General features: G+C 44.4%; 2 protein-coding genes across 4 annotated transcripts in view; one reads left to right on the top strand and one right to left on the bottom strand.

Annotated features, from left to right (window-relative positions):
* Positions 1-1,168, bottom strand: part of ndufaf5 (NADH:ubiquinone oxidoreductase complex assembly factor 5) — a 21,192-nt gene extending 20,024 nt beyond the window's left edge. The window contains exon 1 of one of the 3 annotated variants that reach the window (XM_078272724.1): positions 784-1,168. In XM_078272724.1, the coding sequence (XP_078128850.1) occupies positions 784-1,023 (240 nt within the window). In that variant the 5' untranslated portion in view covers positions 1,024-1,168. The remainder of the gene's footprint in view (positions 1-783) is intronic. The other 2 variants (XM_078272733.1, XM_078272714.1) reach the window with 2 other exon arrangements.
* A 1,296-nt stretch (positions 1,169-2,464) lies between these two features.
* esf1 (ESF1 nucleolar pre-rRNA processing protein) overlaps positions 2,465-20,000 on the top strand; it is a 24,545-nt gene continuing 7,009 nt past the window's right edge. Inside the window, 11 exon segments of the mRNA XM_078272643.1 lie at positions 2,465-2,519; positions 4,520-4,942; positions 6,334-6,371; positions 6,374-6,667; positions 8,435-8,548; positions 10,837-10,946; positions 12,575-12,727; positions 13,598-13,712; positions 15,025-15,220; positions 16,460-16,651; positions 19,895-20,000. The exon segment at positions 19,895-20,000 is cut by the window's right edge and continues 22 nt beyond it. Coding sequence (XP_078128769.1) covers positions 4,543-4,942; positions 6,334-6,371; positions 6,374-6,667; positions 8,435-8,548; positions 10,837-10,946; positions 12,575-12,727; positions 13,598-13,712; positions 15,025-15,220; positions 16,460-16,651; positions 19,895-20,000 — 1,718 coding nt within the window. The 5' untranslated portion in view covers positions 2,465-2,519; positions 4,520-4,542.

Below are 20,000 nucleotides of genomic sequence, written 5' to 3'. Positions count from 1 at the left end.
ATGTAGACTAGAGTAACTAGTAACTAAAGTAACGAAACAGTGGCATGAAAAGAAAAGTACAAGTACTAGTAACTAAAGCTGAACTAAAGTACTGAACAAAGTGGACAGTAATGTAGATGTGTGTGTGTGTGTGTGTGTGTGTATGTGTGTGTGTGTGTGTGTGTGTGTGTGTATGTATGTGTGTGTGTGTGTGTACGTATATGTATGTGTGTGTGTATGTGTGTGTACGTATATGTATGTGTGTGTGTGCGCGTGTACGTAAATGTAAATATATATGTGTGCGTGCGTGTGTCTGTGTGTGTGTGTGTACGTATATAGTGTGTGTGTGTGTGTGTGTGAATGTGTGTGTGTATATGTATATGTATATATATGTGTGTGTGTGTGTGTGTGTGTACGTATATGTGTGTGTGTGTGTTAATGTGTGTGTACGTATATGTAAAGTGTGTGTGTGTGTGTGTGTACGTATATGTAAAGTGTGTGTGTGTGTGTGTGTGTGTGTACGTATATGTGTGTGTGTGTGTGTGTGTGTGTGTGTGTGTGTGTGTGTGTGTGTGTGTGTGTGTGTGTGTAAAGGGTGTGTGTGTGTGTGTGTGTGTGTGTGTGTGTGTGTGTGTGTGTACGTATATGTAAAGTGTGTGTGTGTGTGTGTGCGTGTGTTAAGTACAGTACTTGAGTAAATGTACTTAGTTACATTCCACGACTGGATGACAACATCAACTGACAGGAAGTGAACAAGCTTCCTGACTGTTGCCTAGCAATAGAACTCCATTCATACATATTCACCTCGTCCCTCAGGTAGTCGTACTGGTGTCCATCCTGCAGCGACGCTGCCCAGTGTTTCTGCTGCTTCTTCATCTCCCTGTTGAACACATTCATGGTGCCTCCTCTGCCCGACGCAGACAGCCCTCGGCGGGGTGCATGTCTCGGGTCGGCCGGTAGTCTGACCCGGCTCCAGCTGCCCGAGGAGGCCGCAAGAGGAGAGCCGGCTGCCCGCAGCACTCTTAGACACACTCCGCTGCTCATGGGGGATGCTGGAAAAAGTCCAAATCTGCTGTGAATTAAAGCAGAGATAGTCTGAACATTATTGTATAACAACTGAGCTGTTAGTCCTTCCTGTCCTCCACACCGTGACCCCGGAGAAGACGAGGAAGGAGGGAAAATGTGGACCCGGATTATGATTGGTTCTTTGGAAACAGCGGAACTGGATCCCAGTCCGGGAACGGACTAAACAATCCAGCGGTGTGGTCTACGTGATACGAAGGTATACGCAGTATATCCGCTAAGAAAGCTCCAGGATTTTCCATATACCCACCTAAAAATGTGCAATGATACGCAACAACATAGTTTTGTGACAGAACTTTCACTTCAGATATTTGTATTCACAAATACGGGGTCGAGTAATGTGACAGCAAACTAAACTAACACTGCTGAACATGCAGGGAGACCTGTTAGGTCCCTGATGTGAAAGCCCTCTTACTGCTTTATATTCCATTATATATTTGATATATTTTGAACGTCATCTGTGTTTTCCTTCTCATAGGATAAATAAAGGTATTCCCAATATAAATTGGTGCATAAAAGTGTAGGAGATTGCAGGAAATTAAGTCTTTGACGCTCAAAATAACCCTGGGGGAGGACACCCAGAAAAAAGTGTATATATATATATATATATATATATATATATATATATATAGCCTATATATATGTGGTGCAGTATACCCACTACAATACATTAGACTGCACAACTGAAACAATCTATTATAAAAACAATACATGTGTTTGAATTTAGTATATATACAGAGGTTTGTTAGATTGTTGTGATTTGCAATTGTACATTTAAGAATTAAATTATTAAAAACATTTTAAAAAATATGAAAAATGTATTTAATTTATTATATTTATATTATATTTATATTTTTATATGTATATTATTTACATTATTATATAATATTATTATAATATTATTACTATTTATATATTATATTTATATTATTTACATTATTTACATTATTATATATTATTATTATAATAATAATAATATTATTATATTATTTACATTATTATATAATAATATTATTATTATATTATATTATTATTATATTATATTTATATTATTTACATTATTATATATTATTATTATTATCATAATAATATTATTATATTATTTACATTATTATATCATAATATTATTATTATATTATTATTATTAGATTAATATTTGTATTATTATATTTATATTTAATATTTAATTTATTGCATGCTAAAATATGAAAAAGTATTGGAGGGATATTGTCTTAAATGCATTGACACATGTTATTAACGATGTGAAATTAATTTTAAACATGTAATAATAGGTTTTGAATGATAACATGTTAGCTAAAACGTGTTTTGTAAAGTATCTGCAGTTCATGCGCGTTTTGTCCCACTTCGCTTGCCTTACCAAGAAAGGGGCGGGAACGTTGGACGAGTCACGGAAGAGTTGCATGCTGGGAAAACACGTGTAGCAGAAGACCAGAGAGGTACGTCGGGACATTTCTACGATAATTGTTCTTTTTAAACGTTGTTTTAAACTCTTTTGTCATTATATATTCACGGATACGTGCTCAGAGTTATGTGTAGGGTTAGCCGTTGGCTGGTTTTCCCGCCCTTAGGTGTCCGTCTTCACTGTTCGGACATTTTGTTTACATGTCAGTTTAGCTGAAGCTGTGGGGACATTCTAAAACGCGTAACGTGAAAAAGATTAACGTGGTTTAATGTACCTAAACAACGATCAATCATCACCATATTTCACTCTCATATTACTTGATATCAAAGCTATATGAGAGAGAAATTTGGTGATGATTGATCGTTGTTTAGGTACATTAAACCACGTTAAGCTTGTTTACGTTAAGCGTTTAAGAATGTCCCCACAGAGACGTTAGCTAACGTTACAGACGTTTATGGCAGTTTGACCGGATATTTTCAACAGCAATTCTCTCACAGAAAACACAGTTTTCTGTCTAAATCCAGAGAATAAGCTGCAACCAATAGCAGTATTAGTAACGTTATCTAATGATGCACTTTGTCCTACAATGTAAAGCATTCAGTGACACAAGGGACATTTATTTGAACACTTTTAACTCTGTAAACCCAGATTTCAAAGAGATTAATGTCAATTCATAATTAAACCTCCTCCTGGGAGAAGGAGACAGGGCTTATCTTGCTGCCCAATATGTACAGACATGCCACAATCTGAGGGACAGTGGAAGACTACACACACACACACACACACACACACTGTAACAGACACAGATACAAACACACAAACACTGTAACACACACACACACACTGTAACAGACACAGATACAAACACTGTAACACACACACACACACACACACACACACTGTAACAGACACGGATACAAACACACAAACACTGTAACACACACACACACACACACACACACACACTGTAACAGACACAGATACAAACACACAAACACTGTAACACACACACACACACACACACACACAGTAACACACACACACACACACTGTAACAGACACAGATACAAACACACAAACACTGTAACACACAAACACACACTGTAACAGACACACACACACACTGTAACACACACACACACACTGTAACAGACACAGATACAAACACTGTAACACACACACACTGTAACACACACACAAACACACACACACAGTAACACACACACACTGTAACAGACACAGATACAAACACACAAACACTGTAACACACACACACACTGTAACAGACACAGATACAAACACACAAACACTGTAACACACACACACTGTAACAGACACAGATACAAACACACAAACACTGTAACACACACACACACACTGTAACAGACACAGATACAAACACACAAACACTGTAACACACACACAAACACACACACACACACAGTAACAAACACACACTGTAACATACACGGATACAAACACACACACAGTTACACACACACACACAGTAACAGTAACACACACACACACACACACACACACACACACACTGTAACAGACACAGATGCAAACACTGTAACACACACACAGTAACACACACACACTGTAACACACACACACAAACACTGTAACAGACACAGATGCAAACACTGTAACACACACACAAACACTGTAACACACACACACACACTGTAACAGACACAGATACAAACACTGTAACACACACACTTTTTTTCAAAGTTTTTTTTAGCACTTTTTCAGATTTTTTTAACGTTTTTTTTGCCATCATTTCCGATGTTTTTGACGATTTTTTTTTACTACTTTAACTACATTTTCCTGATGATTCTTAAACTTCTACTTGAGTAACATTTTTAACGCAGGACTTTTACTCGTAACAGAGTATTTGTACAGTGTGGTGTTAGTACTTTCCCTGAAGTAAAGGATCTGAATACTTCTTCCAGCGCTGACGCTGAGAAGAAGAATCCTAAGTGCTTGTTGTCACGTTACCCAACAATATGTCCTGCTGTTTTTCAGGTGACACGTTAAGTTTGCCCGCCATGTCGTCCAAAAAGAAGCCGGACGGCGACGAGCGCTTCCTCCGGGTGCAGAAGGACCCCAGGTTCTGGGAAATGCCCGAGAGAGACCGCAAAATCAAGATCGACAAGCGATTCCAGTCCATGTTTCACGACAAGCGCTTCAAGGAGAAGTACACGGTGGACAAGCGAGGCCGTCCCATCAACCAGACCTCCACGGAGGACCTGAAGCGCTTCTACAAACTCTCGGACGACGAGGACGAGGGGGACGCAGAGACAAAGAAGGCGGCAGAGGGCAAGAAAAAGAAAAAAGTAAAGGAGAAGCTGGTGAAGGCGGATGACGAGGGGAAGACAGGGAAAGCAGCGCTGAGGAAGGACGGGAAAGGAGAGCAGCTTGAACGAGGTGTTCGAGTTGTGGAAGAGGGTGAGTACGCTGTTTATGCCCCTTTTTTTATTTTTTTTAAGTTTTTTTGCCACCTTTTCCGATGTTTTTGACGATTTTTTTCAACGTATTTTTTTCCCACTTTTATCCAAGTTTTTTGGCACTTTTTTCGATGTTTTTTGACGATTTTTTTTCAGCTGTTTTTTTTGCCACCTTTTCCGATGTTTTTGACGCTGTTTTTCAACGTATTTTTTCCCACTTTTATCCAAGTTTTTTTGGCACTTTTTCCGATGTTTTTGACTATTTTTTTTCAACATATTTTTTCCCCACTTTTATCCAAGTTTTTTTTGCCACCTTTTCTGATGTTGTTGACGATTTTTTTTCAACGTATTTTTTCCCCACTTTTGGCCAAGTTTTTTTTGGCACTTTTTCCGATGTTTTTGACGAATTTTTTTTCAACGTATTTTTTCCCCACTTTTATCCAAGTTTTTTTCGGCACCTTTTTCCGATGTTTTTTGGCGATTTTTTTTCAGTCGTTTTTCAGCGATTTTTTTTTGGCACCTTTTCCGATGTTTTTGACAATTTTTTTCAGCGTTTTTTTAAGTTTTTTTGGCACCTTTTCCGATGTTTGTGACGATTCTTTCCCCCACTTTTTTCAAAGTTTTTTTTGGCACCTTTTCTGATGTTTTTGACGTTTTTTTCAGTGTTTTTCCCCCAACACTTTTATCCAAGTTTTTTTGCCACCTTTTCCGATGTTTTTGACGATTTTTTCTACGATTTTTTTGCCACCTTTTCCGATGTTTTTGACGCTGTTTTTCAACGTATTTTTTCCCACTTTTATCCAAGTGTTTTTGCACTTTTTCAGATTTTTTTGTCATTTTTTTTTAGCGTTTTTTAAATTTTTTATTTTTTTGTCACTTTTATCAGATTTTTTTTTCCAACGTATTTTTCCCCCCACTTTTATAAGTTTTTTTGGCACTTTTTCCGATGTTTTTGACGATTTTTTCAGCGTATTTTTCAGTTTTTTTGCCACCTTTTCTGATGTTTTTGGCACTTTCTTTCAGCATTTTTTTCCCCCTCATTTTTTTCAGCGTTTTTTTTTTTTCTTTTCTTCAAATGCCATAAAATTGAATAAAACACCCAAATTCAATGAAAGTAGTGAACTGATCATTTACTTTACTAGTTTAGGATACCGTCCATGTTGTTTTTTTTTAACAGTTTGGTTGAAAGAAACCCAAAAATTGTGATATAGAAACTTTTAGAAAACGGGTCAGATTTGACGCCGAGGACAACAGGAGGGTTACAGCAGCTGCTGTAATCTTTGAGTTGTCATCATATCTGTACAGGTGCACTGACCTCACGGTCTCAGAGCTCGCCAGGTTTCTGTCACTGTCGACGCCGCTGACCGTAGCACGTTTTATTATTTTCCTCAGGAGACGACGGGGACGAGGAGGAGCAGCATACTGCAGAGGGGGGGACTACGTTGACCTGGGAGACAGTGTCGCGGACAGCAGTGGGGAGGACGAAGACGATGACGAGGAGGGGAGCGACGCGGCGAGCGGATCCGACGAGCAGGAGTCCGGTCTGGATTCGGAGGAGGACAGCGACAGCGACAGCGAGCCAGATCTGGCGCGAGGGAAGGGAAACGTGGAGACGAGCTCGGACGAAGACGACGACGACGACGTGGACGCCATCCTGAGGAAAGAGGAAGAGGAGATCGAACACGACTGGGGCGAGCTGGCCAAAGACGCCCCACGCAGCGACGAGGTAAGGAGGCGTCTGCGTGGGGGGGGGGTGTGACAGAGAGTGAGTGAGAACACACATGCTTTAACCCTCATGTTGTCCTCTGGGTCAAAATTGACCCGTTTTCTAAATGTCTATCTCAGAAATATTGGGTTTCTTTTTGGCGACTTCATGATTGACAAGAGTCCAGGCCTGATTACATTTATAGCCCAAAACTGACTTTTGGTCATAGCGCCCCCCGCTGGCAACAGGAAATGCGCCTTATATGACAAACATCCTCCGATTTACATGAAACTTATAATGTGTGATACTGCGCCAGCACCCTATACTTTAGCCACGCCCACTTACTCAGGCCACGCCCCTTTCATAACATTTGAACCATTTAAGGTAGAGTCTTGTGTGAGGTGTCATTAGGTGCTTTCCGACCGGATAGTACTTGTACTTTTTAGAGGAAAAGTACACTTTTAAGCAGTTCTAAGAACTACTCTCCCCCAAAATCTTTTTTCCGGTTTGCATTCCCACTGGCCAAGTGGCCATAGGGGCTGGTAGGGGGGGGGTAAGGGAGTGACGCAAGCACGGCAACGGCCTTTATAGCATCGTCACTAGACCTTAGCACCACATACAACAAGAAAACAGCGTGGAGGAGGCCGTACATGGCCAGCAGTGCCTGCACCTCCGCATCAGTCCATTCTCGTAGTAATTCACGTAATGTTTTGCTCAACACAGACGGGGCTTTAAGATACTCGGAACAGACCCCGCCTCTGCCTGCTGCTGCGCTGAGGACGTGTGTGTGTGTGTGTGTGTGTGTGTGTGTGTGTGTGTGTGTGTGTGTGTGTGTGTGTGTGTGTGTGTGTGTGTGTGTGTGTGCTTGTGGAGTTTAACTCCGAAAAAACTTGTGACCTGTTTAAGGTAGTCTTGTGTGAGGTATCGCTGAACTCAGCAGAGCGTGACGGTTTGCAGTGAGGTGCGGCGGGAGCCAGCAAGGAGCGGCGTCCGCCAGACACGCAGGGAGGTGCGAGGGCCCGACCAACGCTGCTTGCAGCTTTAACTGATCATGAAATGCAAAAAGTGTAAAACTAGTAATGAGTTGGTGTTGGTGGTGTTTATACACGGTAGTGAAGAGAAGTGTAAAACGGCAACAAACAAAAAAAAAAAAGCCAAAAACATTGAACAAAAGGGACAATCGCGTCGACAAGGGCATGGTCCAATGGAAGACAGCCAGGGTTAAAGGGATATTTCGTCTCTTTTAAGCTCCCAGGAGCTCTTAAAGGTATATTAAGTGAAGTCACTTTTTGTCAAATTCAGGGAATGTCTCCTCATGGTCACCTAGCTTCCTATTTTTCTGTGCGCGCTGACAGGAAATCCGGTGTTAATACACAAACAAAACAAACAAAAAAGGAGTGCACGAGCCACAGAACATTATTCCAGCCAATCGACACGCACACGCACTGCCAGAGCGCAGCAGACCAAAGAAAGGTGCAGTAACGACAGTCTGCTAGTTGCTCCTTCTACCAATATTAGATGCTCCGTTTCAACAGTGTTTACACTGAAAATCCCAGGGATTAAGCTACGAGCCAAGGAGAAAAGACTGCTAGCCGAGGCTAATTTATACAGTATGAACACTAGGGGTGGAACGGTACACAGTGTTTCTCACACACACACGCACACACACACACACACACACACACACACACACACACACACAGCTTTCTAGTCGAGTTATAACCAGGTCTGATGTGTGTAGATCGGTGGAGATCCTTTAACTGTGTTTTCTGAACGTTTGTGTGTCAGGTTTCTACCCGACTGGCCGTCTGCAACATGGACTGGGACCGGATGAAAGCCAAAGACCTGCTGGCTCTGTTCAACTCCTTCGTACCTAAAGGAGGAGCTGTGCTGTCTGTCAAGGTAAAGCAGATAATGGGCCCTATCTTGCACCCGGCGCAGCGCAAAGCCTGACACAAGTGCCTTTGCTAGTTTAAGACCGACGCGGTTGTCAATTTCCCGTCCAGCGCCCGCGTCGTTTAAATACAATAATAGGTCTTACAGGGAGGTGTGTTCAGGTGCATTCTGGGCGTGCTGGTCTTACAGGGAGGTGTGTTCAGGTGCATTCTGGGCGTGCTGGTCTTACAGGGAGGTGTGTTCAGGTGCATTCTGGGCGTGCTGGTCTTACAGGGAGGTGTGTTCAGGTGCGTTCTGGGCGTGTTGGTCTTACAGGGAGGTGTGTTCAGGTGCATTCTGGGCGTGCTGGTCTTACAGGGAGGTGTGTTCAGGTGCATTCTGGGCGTGCTGGTCTTACAGGGAGGTGTGTTCAGGTGCATTCTGGGCGTGCTGGTCTTACAGGGAGGTGTGTTCAGGTGCATTCTGGGCGTATTGCTATCTTGAGACAGTGGGAAGTGATGGCACCATTGACCAACAAAAACCTGGTCTAAAGTCAATAACGCAGCATTTCATTGTTATTTTAACAGAGCATTAGTAAAATGCTCGTGCACAGCATGTGCACACTATGCTTGTTACACACACAGGGACACAGCACACACACGCACACACACACACACACACACACACACACACACACAGGGACGCACAGCAGCACACACACATGCAGAAGATTACAAATACAAATATTACGGTGCAGATCCTCCATCATAACAGCAATGCTCCAAGGTCCAAACGCGCCTGGCTTTTAAAGGGAATGGGAGATGATCTCTGATTGGTTGATTGCATGTTACGCCCAAAACACACCTCTGATTAATGAAGACACTAAGAACAACCCTTTAGAACCATGCACCCGGCACACGGACCCTTTTTACTGCCGTCAAACTAGCAAAAGTGGATTTGGACACGTCCTAAACACACCTGCACCAGGCGCTTCACGCCGTGACCTCAGATCGGTAAAATAGAGCCCAAAAACTGAAAGGTTTTGCTGTCCGCACTTTTAGATGATTATCTAAATGCTAACTGTTGACAGAGAAATGTCACAACTACAGCTCAGTCTGCAGAGTTTCCTGTAATCCCAGCAAACTCCTAAAGTAATGCTCGTATTTTACTTTATCTGCGTGAGGTGTCCTTGAACTCAGCAGCGAGTTCATTCTTCATTGGTGACGGTTTGCAGTGAGATGCGGTGCGGCGGGAGCCAGCAGGAGCGGCGTCCGCCAGTAACCACCACACATATCGACACTGACGAGCCTCCTACTCACCAACACCAGATCGATCACACACAAACGGAACTGCTGCGTGATGATTTTCACAAAAGCCTGGCTGAACACATATCACGGACAGTAGATAGCAGCTAACAGCTAACAGCTAGCAGCTAGCAGGGCCAGCTACCCACCGGCAGGATCAGGACAGGGTAGGTGAGTATAAACAATGTCTGAGTTGAAAACACATCTTGTTGTCACGTTAGGGCCGTGTTCATGTTGGCACAGACATTTTAATTGCATTTTGCGTCTGTTAAGAGGCACAAAGGCTCTCTAAAACTGGCCCCGACAACTGCCGTGTTAGCTCAGCGGAAGCTAGCAGACGTAGCTGCAGCTACTCCGTGTTGCTAGCACCGATCCAGGTCGGGGTTTTTTTTCTATCGAAAGTACTCGCATAGCTATAGCGATCAAGACACACACACACACACACACTGGCGCAGACGCCCGCCACCACGTCACTTCTGTTTACTGATAGCTATCGTTTACCTCAGGCTAATTAATCAGCTAGTAAGTGGTGATTTTTGGCAGCCAGCCTTCCAAAGGAAAGAACAATGAAATGAAATGTTAACTGATCTTTAACCGTTGACCGACAAACAGGAAACGGGGTCTCAGTTCACCCGTCTGGGAGCCTCTGACACACTTTCCGCACTCCGTGTTCGCAGACAGCTGTGGGCTTAATGTTAATTTGGTTAATGTTCTTTGCATTGTCGGACCACAGCGGCGTGTCCACAGCGGCGTGTATTTCCACCGCCTCCACCTGCAGGTTGTCAACTGTGTGGTTTGGAATGAAAGTACTCCACTGAAACGGAGACATTTGGAAACACCGCTGCCCCCGTTTTGGTTTGAAGACTCTGGGGTTGCTTTGTAGTGAAGTTGTTTACGTTAGTATGGGGCACGGACTAAACTGGGCCGTGTGATGAAGTGGGTCACTTTTCAAACTGGTGAATGTCGTCTGTAAGAGAGATGACGAGCAGTGCATGCTGGGTGTTGTCTCAGATCTACCCGTCAGAGTTTGGGAAGGAGAGGCTGAAGGCGGAGCAGACCAAGGGACCGCTGGAGCTGAGAGCGCTGCCCGACGACTCGGAGGACGACACCGAGGAGGAGAAGTAAGTAACTCGCTATAAACATCTGGATGTAGATTAACGTCCCAGTTCACACAGATGACTAAACCTTTTTTTAACTTAGCTTCTAAAGTACCCAGGTTAACACAAAACTCCGGAAAACCAGACTGATGTCATGAAGGGGTGTATGTGTGATACGCCACGTCGTATGCCATTATTGGCGTGTTATACTCATACTCGCTTTTTAGCGTGTTTATCAACGCCGTTGCGTGTGAATTGACGCCGTAGCGAGTAGTATGAAAGGGAGAAAATCTGCATAGGGAGGTTGGTCGGGGGGGGGGGGGGGGATGATGGGTCAAACGACAGGAGACAGTGTCACGTTTCCTAAACCCAACCGTCGCTTTCTTCTTTTCCCAACCCGTCCGCTGTATACGGCGCTCAAAATGCGTGCAGATAACAAGCCACTTGGCTTTAGAAAGTGGCGTGGATTTCCGTGCAAAATATGACTTCCACTTTATAAACAGCTAACCATAGCAGCTAACGTTAACGTGACGTCGCTGCTGTAGCGGTCAGCTACTTTAGCGATGTTTAACGTTAGCTACATAACGTTAGCAATATATCTTGTGTAGAATCCAGGACCGGCAGAGCAGAGGGAAGTGTCAGGGAGCAGAGACAAACTATTTAGCTAGATGAAGTGAGCTGGTTGGACCACTGAGATGGGAGACGCTCGCTTAGCTTCACCGCAGTCGCGTGTGGCCGTGCACTAGTGCGGGTAAGAGGTCGAGGGGTGTGGCGATGACATCATCGATACGATAAAAAAGCCGGCTTCACCATCCAGACGAAGCCAAAAGAGGGCCGTTTTCACCCTGGGACCCGGTTTCAAAAAAAAAACCCGGCTCCGTGTGGATGGCCCCTCAGACTAAAATGTGAAACAGCTGTGAGAAAAGATCGTGTTTTGTTGTTTTTGTTGTTGTCCTAACCATTGCTTGACCTCACACATCAAACATCCATGATCTAAGATGTTTTGGCAGTATGCTGTGACTGTTTGCTCCATTGAACCACTTTGTGCTGCGGAGGACAACAGAAGTTACTTCACATTTATTTTAATAATTTAGAGCATAGTGTTCAACAACTACCATTCTTTTCAGACCATTTGATAAATAAAAAACATATTTTGACGGCAAAAGATTTCATTTGGGGTCAGAATGACCCCAGGACAACACCAGTATGTTTACGCAAAGTCATGATGTCATGTTGGGAAAACCGTGTATAAAGAAAAACTTGACTGTTTAACTATGTGTGTGTGTGTGTGTGTGTCTGTCTGTCTGTCTGTGTGTGTCTGTGTGTGTGTGTGTGTGTGTGTCTGTCTGTCTGTGTGTGTCTGTGTGTGTGTCTGTCTGTCTGTCTGTGTGCGCGTGTGTGTCTGTCTGTCTGTGTGTGTGTGTGCGCGCGTCTGTCTGTCTGTGTGTGTGTGTGTGTCTGTGTGTGTGTGTGTGTGTGTGTGTGTGTGTGTGTGTGTGTGCGCGCGTGTGTCTGTCTGTGTGTGTGTGTGCGTGCGCGTGTGTGTCTGTCTGTGTGTGTGTGTGCGTGTGCGCGTGTGTGTCTGTCTGTGTGTGTGTCTGTCTGTGTGTGCGCGCGCGCGCGTGTGTCTGTGTGTGTGTGTCTCCTCTCAGAGGCTACAGAGAGAGGATGCGTGACTACCAGTTCAAGCGCCTGAAGTATTTCTACGCCGTGGTGGAGTGCGACTCGGCCGACACCGCTGCCAAGATCTACCAGGAGTGTGACGGCTTTGAGTACGAGAGCAGCTGCTCCGTGCTCGACCTCCGGTGAGATGGGAGAGAGCATAGATCTAACTTACGCTTTGGCTACACTGCACGAGTAACGTATGCCGACTGTTTGCGGAGCGGATGTACTGCGGAATGTATTTTTTAACCAGCTGCACTCGCAGCGCCACACGTGTAGGATTGTGTGATTCACAGGCGAGACGGAGAGCTTTTTGCTTTGGGATTGTTGTTGTTTCTTCAGTTTTTTTGGAGCCGGCACAGAGCTGTGAAACACCAATCTACTGTCAGCTGTTATAAGAGGACGCAGGGGAGGGAAACGAGAAATAAAAACTCTCAAAACCAAACTGCCAATACGCTCACTGACAGACCTTAACCTTATGTGACCGAGCATATCGTATACGAGGAAAAACGGCACCTCTGATTCATAACTTAATAACTTTATAATAAGAACTAGTAGCAACATACCGTCTTTTGGAGCTAAAAGCTAACAGTTGCCCCGTTCTGCTGATGTCTTTGGTGTCTTCGTAGCCCTTACAGAAGGTTTCGTATCCAGCCTGGAAGTCAAGAGTTTTTCTGGGTCTTCTGCGCAATTAATCCATACTCTTACATCCAAGATTGATACGCTTTATGTCCATAATTTCCAGTTTTTTCCCATGATCCTTTAGGGCTCAGAGCGTTAAGTTGTTTAGTTTAATTTAAAAAGAAATAATGAAACATTATGATCCATTTTTGTCTAAAAAGGCTGCACACACCTCGCGTAAAAACATATAAATAGAAGACTCCTGAGGCTCTCGGTCCTGTGTCGCCAGTTTCAGTGATTATAGTGGAAGAGTAGTGTTGGAACAACCGCTCCGCGTACGTAACGTGTGCAAAGCAGCCGGCACGTTAATCCGTCGCTTCTTTCTTCAACAGGTTTATTCCGGATGGGGTCCAGTTTGAAGAGGAGCCAAAAGACGTGGCGACGGACGTGAATCTCTCGGACTACACGCCCAAACTGTTCACCTCGTCCGCCAACGCAACATCAAAGGTAGGAAGACCGGCAGTTACTGCAGCTTCAAAATTAAGACCCAGGGTTTTTTTTAGGTTTTTTTTTTAGTTGTCTTCCTGTCGACCTGCAGCTTTTATTTTTTCTGAGTCAACATTTTTGGATGTCTTTTTTTGACACTTTTGTGGCTTTCCCCGATGTTTTTGTAATTTTACATTTTTGTCTCTTTTCTTTTTTTTACAAAAATGTCTTTTTTTTTTTACATTTTCTGAATTTTTTTTACATTTCGTAAAAAAAATTTTTTCACTTGTTTAACATTTTTTTCCACTTTTTTGACATTTCGTCACTTTTTTGATATTTTTTTCACTTTTTTGACATTTTTTTCACTTTTTTGATATTTTTTTCACTTTTTTGACATTTCGTCACTTTTTTAACATTTCGTCACTTTTTTGACATTTCGTCACTTTTTTGATATTTTTTCTTCACTTTTTTAACATTTCGTCACTTTTTTAAAGTTCTTTTATCAATAGTTTTTTCTTCAAATGTTATAAAATTGACTAAAACACCCAAATTCAATGAAAGTAGTGAACTGATTATTTAGCTTCTGAAGAGCGTCGTAGGGAACCATACACGTTATTTTTTGGACAGTTTGTTCAAAAGAAACCCAAATGTTCTGATATAGAAACTTTTTGACCCGAGGACAAAAGGGGGGTTACACAAACACACACACACACACACACACACACACACAGACACACACACAGACACACACACACAGACACACACACACACACACACACACACACATAGACAGACAGACAGACAGACAGACAGAGACACACACACACACACACACACACACACACACAGACAGACACAGACACACACACACAGACACACACACACACACACACACACAAAGACACACACACACACACACACACAAAGACACACACACAGACACACACACAGACACACACACACACACACACAGACACAGACACGCACAGACACACACACACACAGACACACACAGACAGACACACACACACACACACACACAGACACACACACACACACACACACACAGACACACACACACAGACACACACACACAGACAGACACACACACAGACAGACACACACACACACACACACACAGACACAGACACGCACAGACACACACACACACAGACACACACAGACAGACACACACACACACACACACACAGACACACACACACAGACAGACACACACACAGACAGACACACACACACAGATTTTGTGTATTGTTAAAAGCCAGACAACAGGACTTTGGGACTGATATGTGTGAGACTATGTTGAACCAATCAGGTGCAGCTGACGTGGGACGAGACGGACAACGAGCGCGTGACCGCCCTGAACAGGAACTTCAACAAGGACGAGCTGCTGGCCATGGACTTCAACGCCTACCTGGCCTCCTCCAGCGAAGACGAAGAAGAGGAGGGTGACGAAGGAAGGTTCGAGTTCGGGGAGCCGGAGAGTGGAGACGAAGACGCAACAGCAGAGGGTGAGACAGAAACTAGAGACACCGAAACATTGTTGGAGCTCCTCACCCACTACGTTTACATGCACGTATTATTAGGTATAGATGTCCCATAAAAAACCTACGTTTTTCAGTGTTCAAAGTGTGAGATGTGAGAACTGATACTTTCCGTATTGCTATTTAACAACAAACTGGTGAAATATGAACCTAAGTCTGTCACATCATATGGATACAACTATAAGATACAAGCTGCCTGTTCTCAGCATTAGCACAACACTTAGCGATGGTTAGCTTGTTACCTGTGGTGATATATGCTAAATGTAACATCTCTTTTACAGTAGCGTGTGACTGACCTATGTGGTGCGTTTTGAGATGCCTGATGAAGTACGTTGTTGATCCGACATCATTGATGTTGGTGCTACACACCTAGCATGTAGCTGTTAGCTTACTGCCGCTGTTTATGAAGTTATTGAATGCTAAACTAATGACAAAAGGCACAACTCCGGGAGGACTTGATGTCGCCATTGTCAATCCATTTATTGATATGTGAGTGGGCGCACATGAGGCATAACGCATGGGTTACGTTGCACATTATGGCGAAGGGCCGGGGACCTGCTAGCCTCGTGAGAACGTCCTGATCTCGCCAGCTCCAGTTTTCCACTCTCAGATCAGTTTGGCATCTTGAGACAGAGAAAATGTGGAGCCATTCGCCAAACGACCGACCACACACACACACACACACACACACACACACACACACACACACACACACACACACACACACACACACACACGGGGACACACACACACTGTGAACACAGCGTCTCTCTTTCATTCCTTAAACCAGCTTCTAGAAAAGGTCGCCTCATATCCAAAAAACCCTGTTGCTATCCAAGTCTTTGATGATGTTTAAAAGTAGCTGTGTTTCTCCTTCTTATCGGGTCTGCAGCCCTGCAAACTGTCGGCCGGTTGGTTTGTATACAGTAACCATAGCAACGCACAGAGCTGGCCGTAAGCCGTAAACAGGCGAGAGGCCCGTAAACTGTCCCAAACTGCTGTAAAAACCCCGACTGAGACGCAGATTCTGAATGTGCTGTATACATGTCCAAAGAATGCCTCTAAAACCTGAATAATACCAGAATATCACACACGTCTTAATCTGACAAAATCCTTATTCTGAATATCCAAACGGAATATCCTGTTTACGTGACCCGTATCGGATTGGGATTTATTCTTTGATGTCTTTTGTTGTGTGTGTTGTAGCTAAACGGCCGGCTGAGTCCGTCGCTGTGGAGGCGGAGAAGAAACCCCAGAAGGAGGAAGAGAAGCGAAGTAAAAAGAAGAGAAGCGATGTGCAGATCTCAAAGTACAGAGAGCTGCTGAAAGGAATCCAGGACAAAGAGACAAAGCTGCACGAAGACAGAGACATGGAGATGGAGATCACCTGGGTGCCAGGTACGAGGAGACCGCTAGCTAGACTATCTGTCCAATCTGAGCTTTCTGTTGCACGACTAAAACTACTTTTTAACGTCCACGTTCCACCAAAACCAGCTCCTTCCTGAGACTATTTAGCAGAGGCACCGTGGCTCCGTCTGGAGCTTAGCCCCGCCCACGATGATTGTGATTGGTTTAACCCTCGTGTTGTCCTGGGGGTCCAGTTCAACGTTTTTTATATCAGAAATATGGGTTTCGATGCATATTGCCTCGCCACGGCCACGCCCTATGACGAAAAGCCTTTCTTTTAACAACTTTTCATCTTTAAGGTCTTAAGATGGCACAGACCAAATCTGAAGTCGATCGGATGAAATCTCTCGGAGGAGTTCGTTAAAGTACGACGTGTGGAAATGGCCAACATCGCACTAGTTTGGAACTTTCGATTCAAAATGGCGGACTTCCTGTTGGGTTTAGGGTATGGCTCCAATGAGCTTTTCTTTACGTCTTGACATGCTACATATGTGTACTAAGTTTCGTGAGTGTACGTTAAACGTACTGCGGGGGCTCCATTTCTTTTATTTTGTAGGGGGCGCTAGCGAGCCATTTTTGTGCCCCTTTAAAATACGTACATTTTCACAGGAAATGATGCTATTTGAGCATGTTAAGCCCCTCGAAAAGGCAACTAATTTACCGGAAGAAATGAAAGGAAAGGAAGAATTCCTTCAGTTTCAATAGGCAGTCCTTCCAGAAACATGCAGAGTTATTTTGTGATTGTTTTGGGCTAAAATCCGTGATTAAGCGTCACGTTTTCTGAAAAACTGCGATGGAATATGCAGGGATATTTATGCGATGAAATAGCAGGAACTTGCAGAAACTGTGGTGTCATCGTGACTTCATCGCGGGGTTTGCAGCTTTTAGATGATGTTCACGTCACTTCATAACGTCACGTCATCAGGTCACGTCATCACGTCACGTCATAACGTCACGTCATAACGTCACGTCATAACGTCACGTCATAACGTCACTTCATCAGGTCACTTCATCAGGTCACTTCATCAGGTCACTTCATCAGGTCACGTCGTCACGTCACGTCGTCACGTCATAACGTCACGTCATAACGTCACGTCATAACGTCACTTCATAACGTCACCTCATAACGTCACCTCATAACGTCACGTCATAACGTCACGTCATAACGTCACCTCATAACGTCACCTCATAACGTCACGTCACGTCATAACGTCACGTCATAACGTTCTCATGGCAGCAGGGGAAACAGCTGCTCTTGTGTGAAGTAAACGCAACATTTTCCATCTTTCTGCTGAGATATTTGGGACTTTTTTACAGCGAAAATGTGGGGATTATGACATCATGCAAGCCCCGCCTTTTTGCCCAGAAATCGGCAATTTATGAGGCGAAAGTGCACATAAAGTGCCCCCCCCCCCATAAATATGCAGACTTTAGCTGATTATGCGTTGACTTATAATCATGTTTTTCTGGAGGGACTGGTTAGGGCCAACTGCGCTCGGGCCCTAAATATGTATAAAGGGTTTTAAAACGGTATCCTGACTAAACGTAAACATAAACCAGTCTGTGATTATTCACTCAACATCCTCTGACTTTAACTATTAGTCAAAATAATTCATAATTTCTGCTTTTTTTTTCTTTTTTTTTAACTTAAAGTAGGTATAATGTCATTTGAATTAGGTTTGTTGACCATGAATTAAAAAAAAATCGTTGAAAAAAGTGACAAAAATGTTTAAAACGGCGTCAAAAGCGTACTACAACGTTGGAAAAAGCACAAAATAAAAATAATTTTCTATTTAGACCCGAAAGGACAACAAGTTAAAGGTCGACGGGAAGACAACAGGAGGGTTAAATGCCAATAAACCAGAGCATGTTTCTCGTTTATCGGTGGTGCTTTGCCCCCAACGGTGCCTTCCAGGTAGCGCTGCCTGGAGGGCACTAGGATTAGGCACTGGTTAGGGTTAGGTGGGTTAGGGTTGGTTTAGGGTTAGGGGTGTTCGGATCCCAGAAGCCTCCCCACGCGTCCAACGACTACGTGGTTGAAATGGAGACTGAAGGTGTGCACGGGCCGCCGCATGTCACTCAGAGTTTAGGGGTTAGGGTTGGGGTTGGGGTTAGAGTAGTTGGGTTGGGGTTAGGGTAGTTGGGTTGGGGTTAGGGTAGTAGGGTTGGGGTTAGGGTAGTTGGGGTTGGGTTGGGGTTAGGGTAGTGGGGTTGGGGTTAGGGTAGTGGGGTTGGGTTGGGGTTAGGGTAGTAGGGTTGGGGTAAGGGTAGTAGGGTTGGGGTAAGGGCAGTAGGGCTGGGGTTAGGGGCAGCAGGGCTGGGGTTAGGGTAGCAGGGCTGGGTTGGGGTTAGGCAGCAGGGTTAGGGGTAAGGCAGTAGGGCTGGGGTTAGGCAGTAGGGCTGGGGTTAGGCAGTGGGGCTGGGGCTGGGTTAGGGGTTAGGCAGTGGGGCTGGGGCTGGGCTGGTGTTAGGCAGCAGGGTTGGGGCTGGGTTGGGGGTTAGGCAGCAGGGTTGGGGTAAGGGTAGTAGGGTTGGGGTTAGGGTTAGGGTAGTGGGGTTGGGGTTGGGTTGGGGTTAGGGTAGTAGGGTTGGGTTGGGGTTAGGGTAGTAGGGTTGGGGTAAGGGTAGTAGGGTTGGGGTTAGGGTAGTAGGGTTGGGGTTGGGTTGGTGTTAGGTGCCTTGAAGGCATCGGTCGCAGCGCTGCCTGGAGGGTGCAGTTGGGGGCAAAAAACACCATAGAGCCCATTTCTCTCCCATCCCAGAGCGCTGTTTGGACTAGCTAGACCCTCCCGTGCAGCGCTGTGGGGGAGGGTCTGCCGATGCGGGACTACCTTTCCATCAACCCTAACGTCTATTGTTGCGTGGGTTCTGAAAGCTCCCCCAGTTAGCAGTTTGAGCCGTATTCATTGTTGTTAGAATCACGATTTTCTGCCACGATGTTTCTCACGAAGTGTAATGTTTATTGCACACATGAACCATGACAAAACAAAAAATAACTGGCAGTACCAAACATAAGAAATGTTGGCACCTAGAGCACATTGAGCATCACCAGCAGCCTGTAAACACAGAGGCTTCAGTGAAGAGACGGGAGAGCTCTGCAGCGCTGGGAGCTCTTTAACACCTATTTAATACAGTCCATGTTTAAAACTCACGTAATCGAGATCACGATTTTATAACGATTAAACGTGCACGCCTAATTCATTGTTATCAAATGTGTGTTTGCTCTGTCTGCAGGGCTGAAGGAGACGACGGAGCAGCTGGTGAAGAAGAAGCTGGAGGGCAAGGACCAGCTGACGCCCTGGGAGGACTTCTTACAGAAGAAGAAAGACCGCAAGAAGCA

This window comes from Sander vitreus, chromosome 2, assembly GCF_031162955.1.
Source record: "Sander vitreus isolate 19-12246 chromosome 2, sanVit1, whole genome shotgun sequence".
Classification (NCBI taxonomy): domain Eukaryota; kingdom Metazoa; phylum Chordata; class Actinopteri; order Perciformes; family Percidae; genus Sander; species Sander vitreus.
Note: the sequence above shows the minus strand (reverse complement) of the source record. Positions and strands in the feature narration are given on the sequence as shown.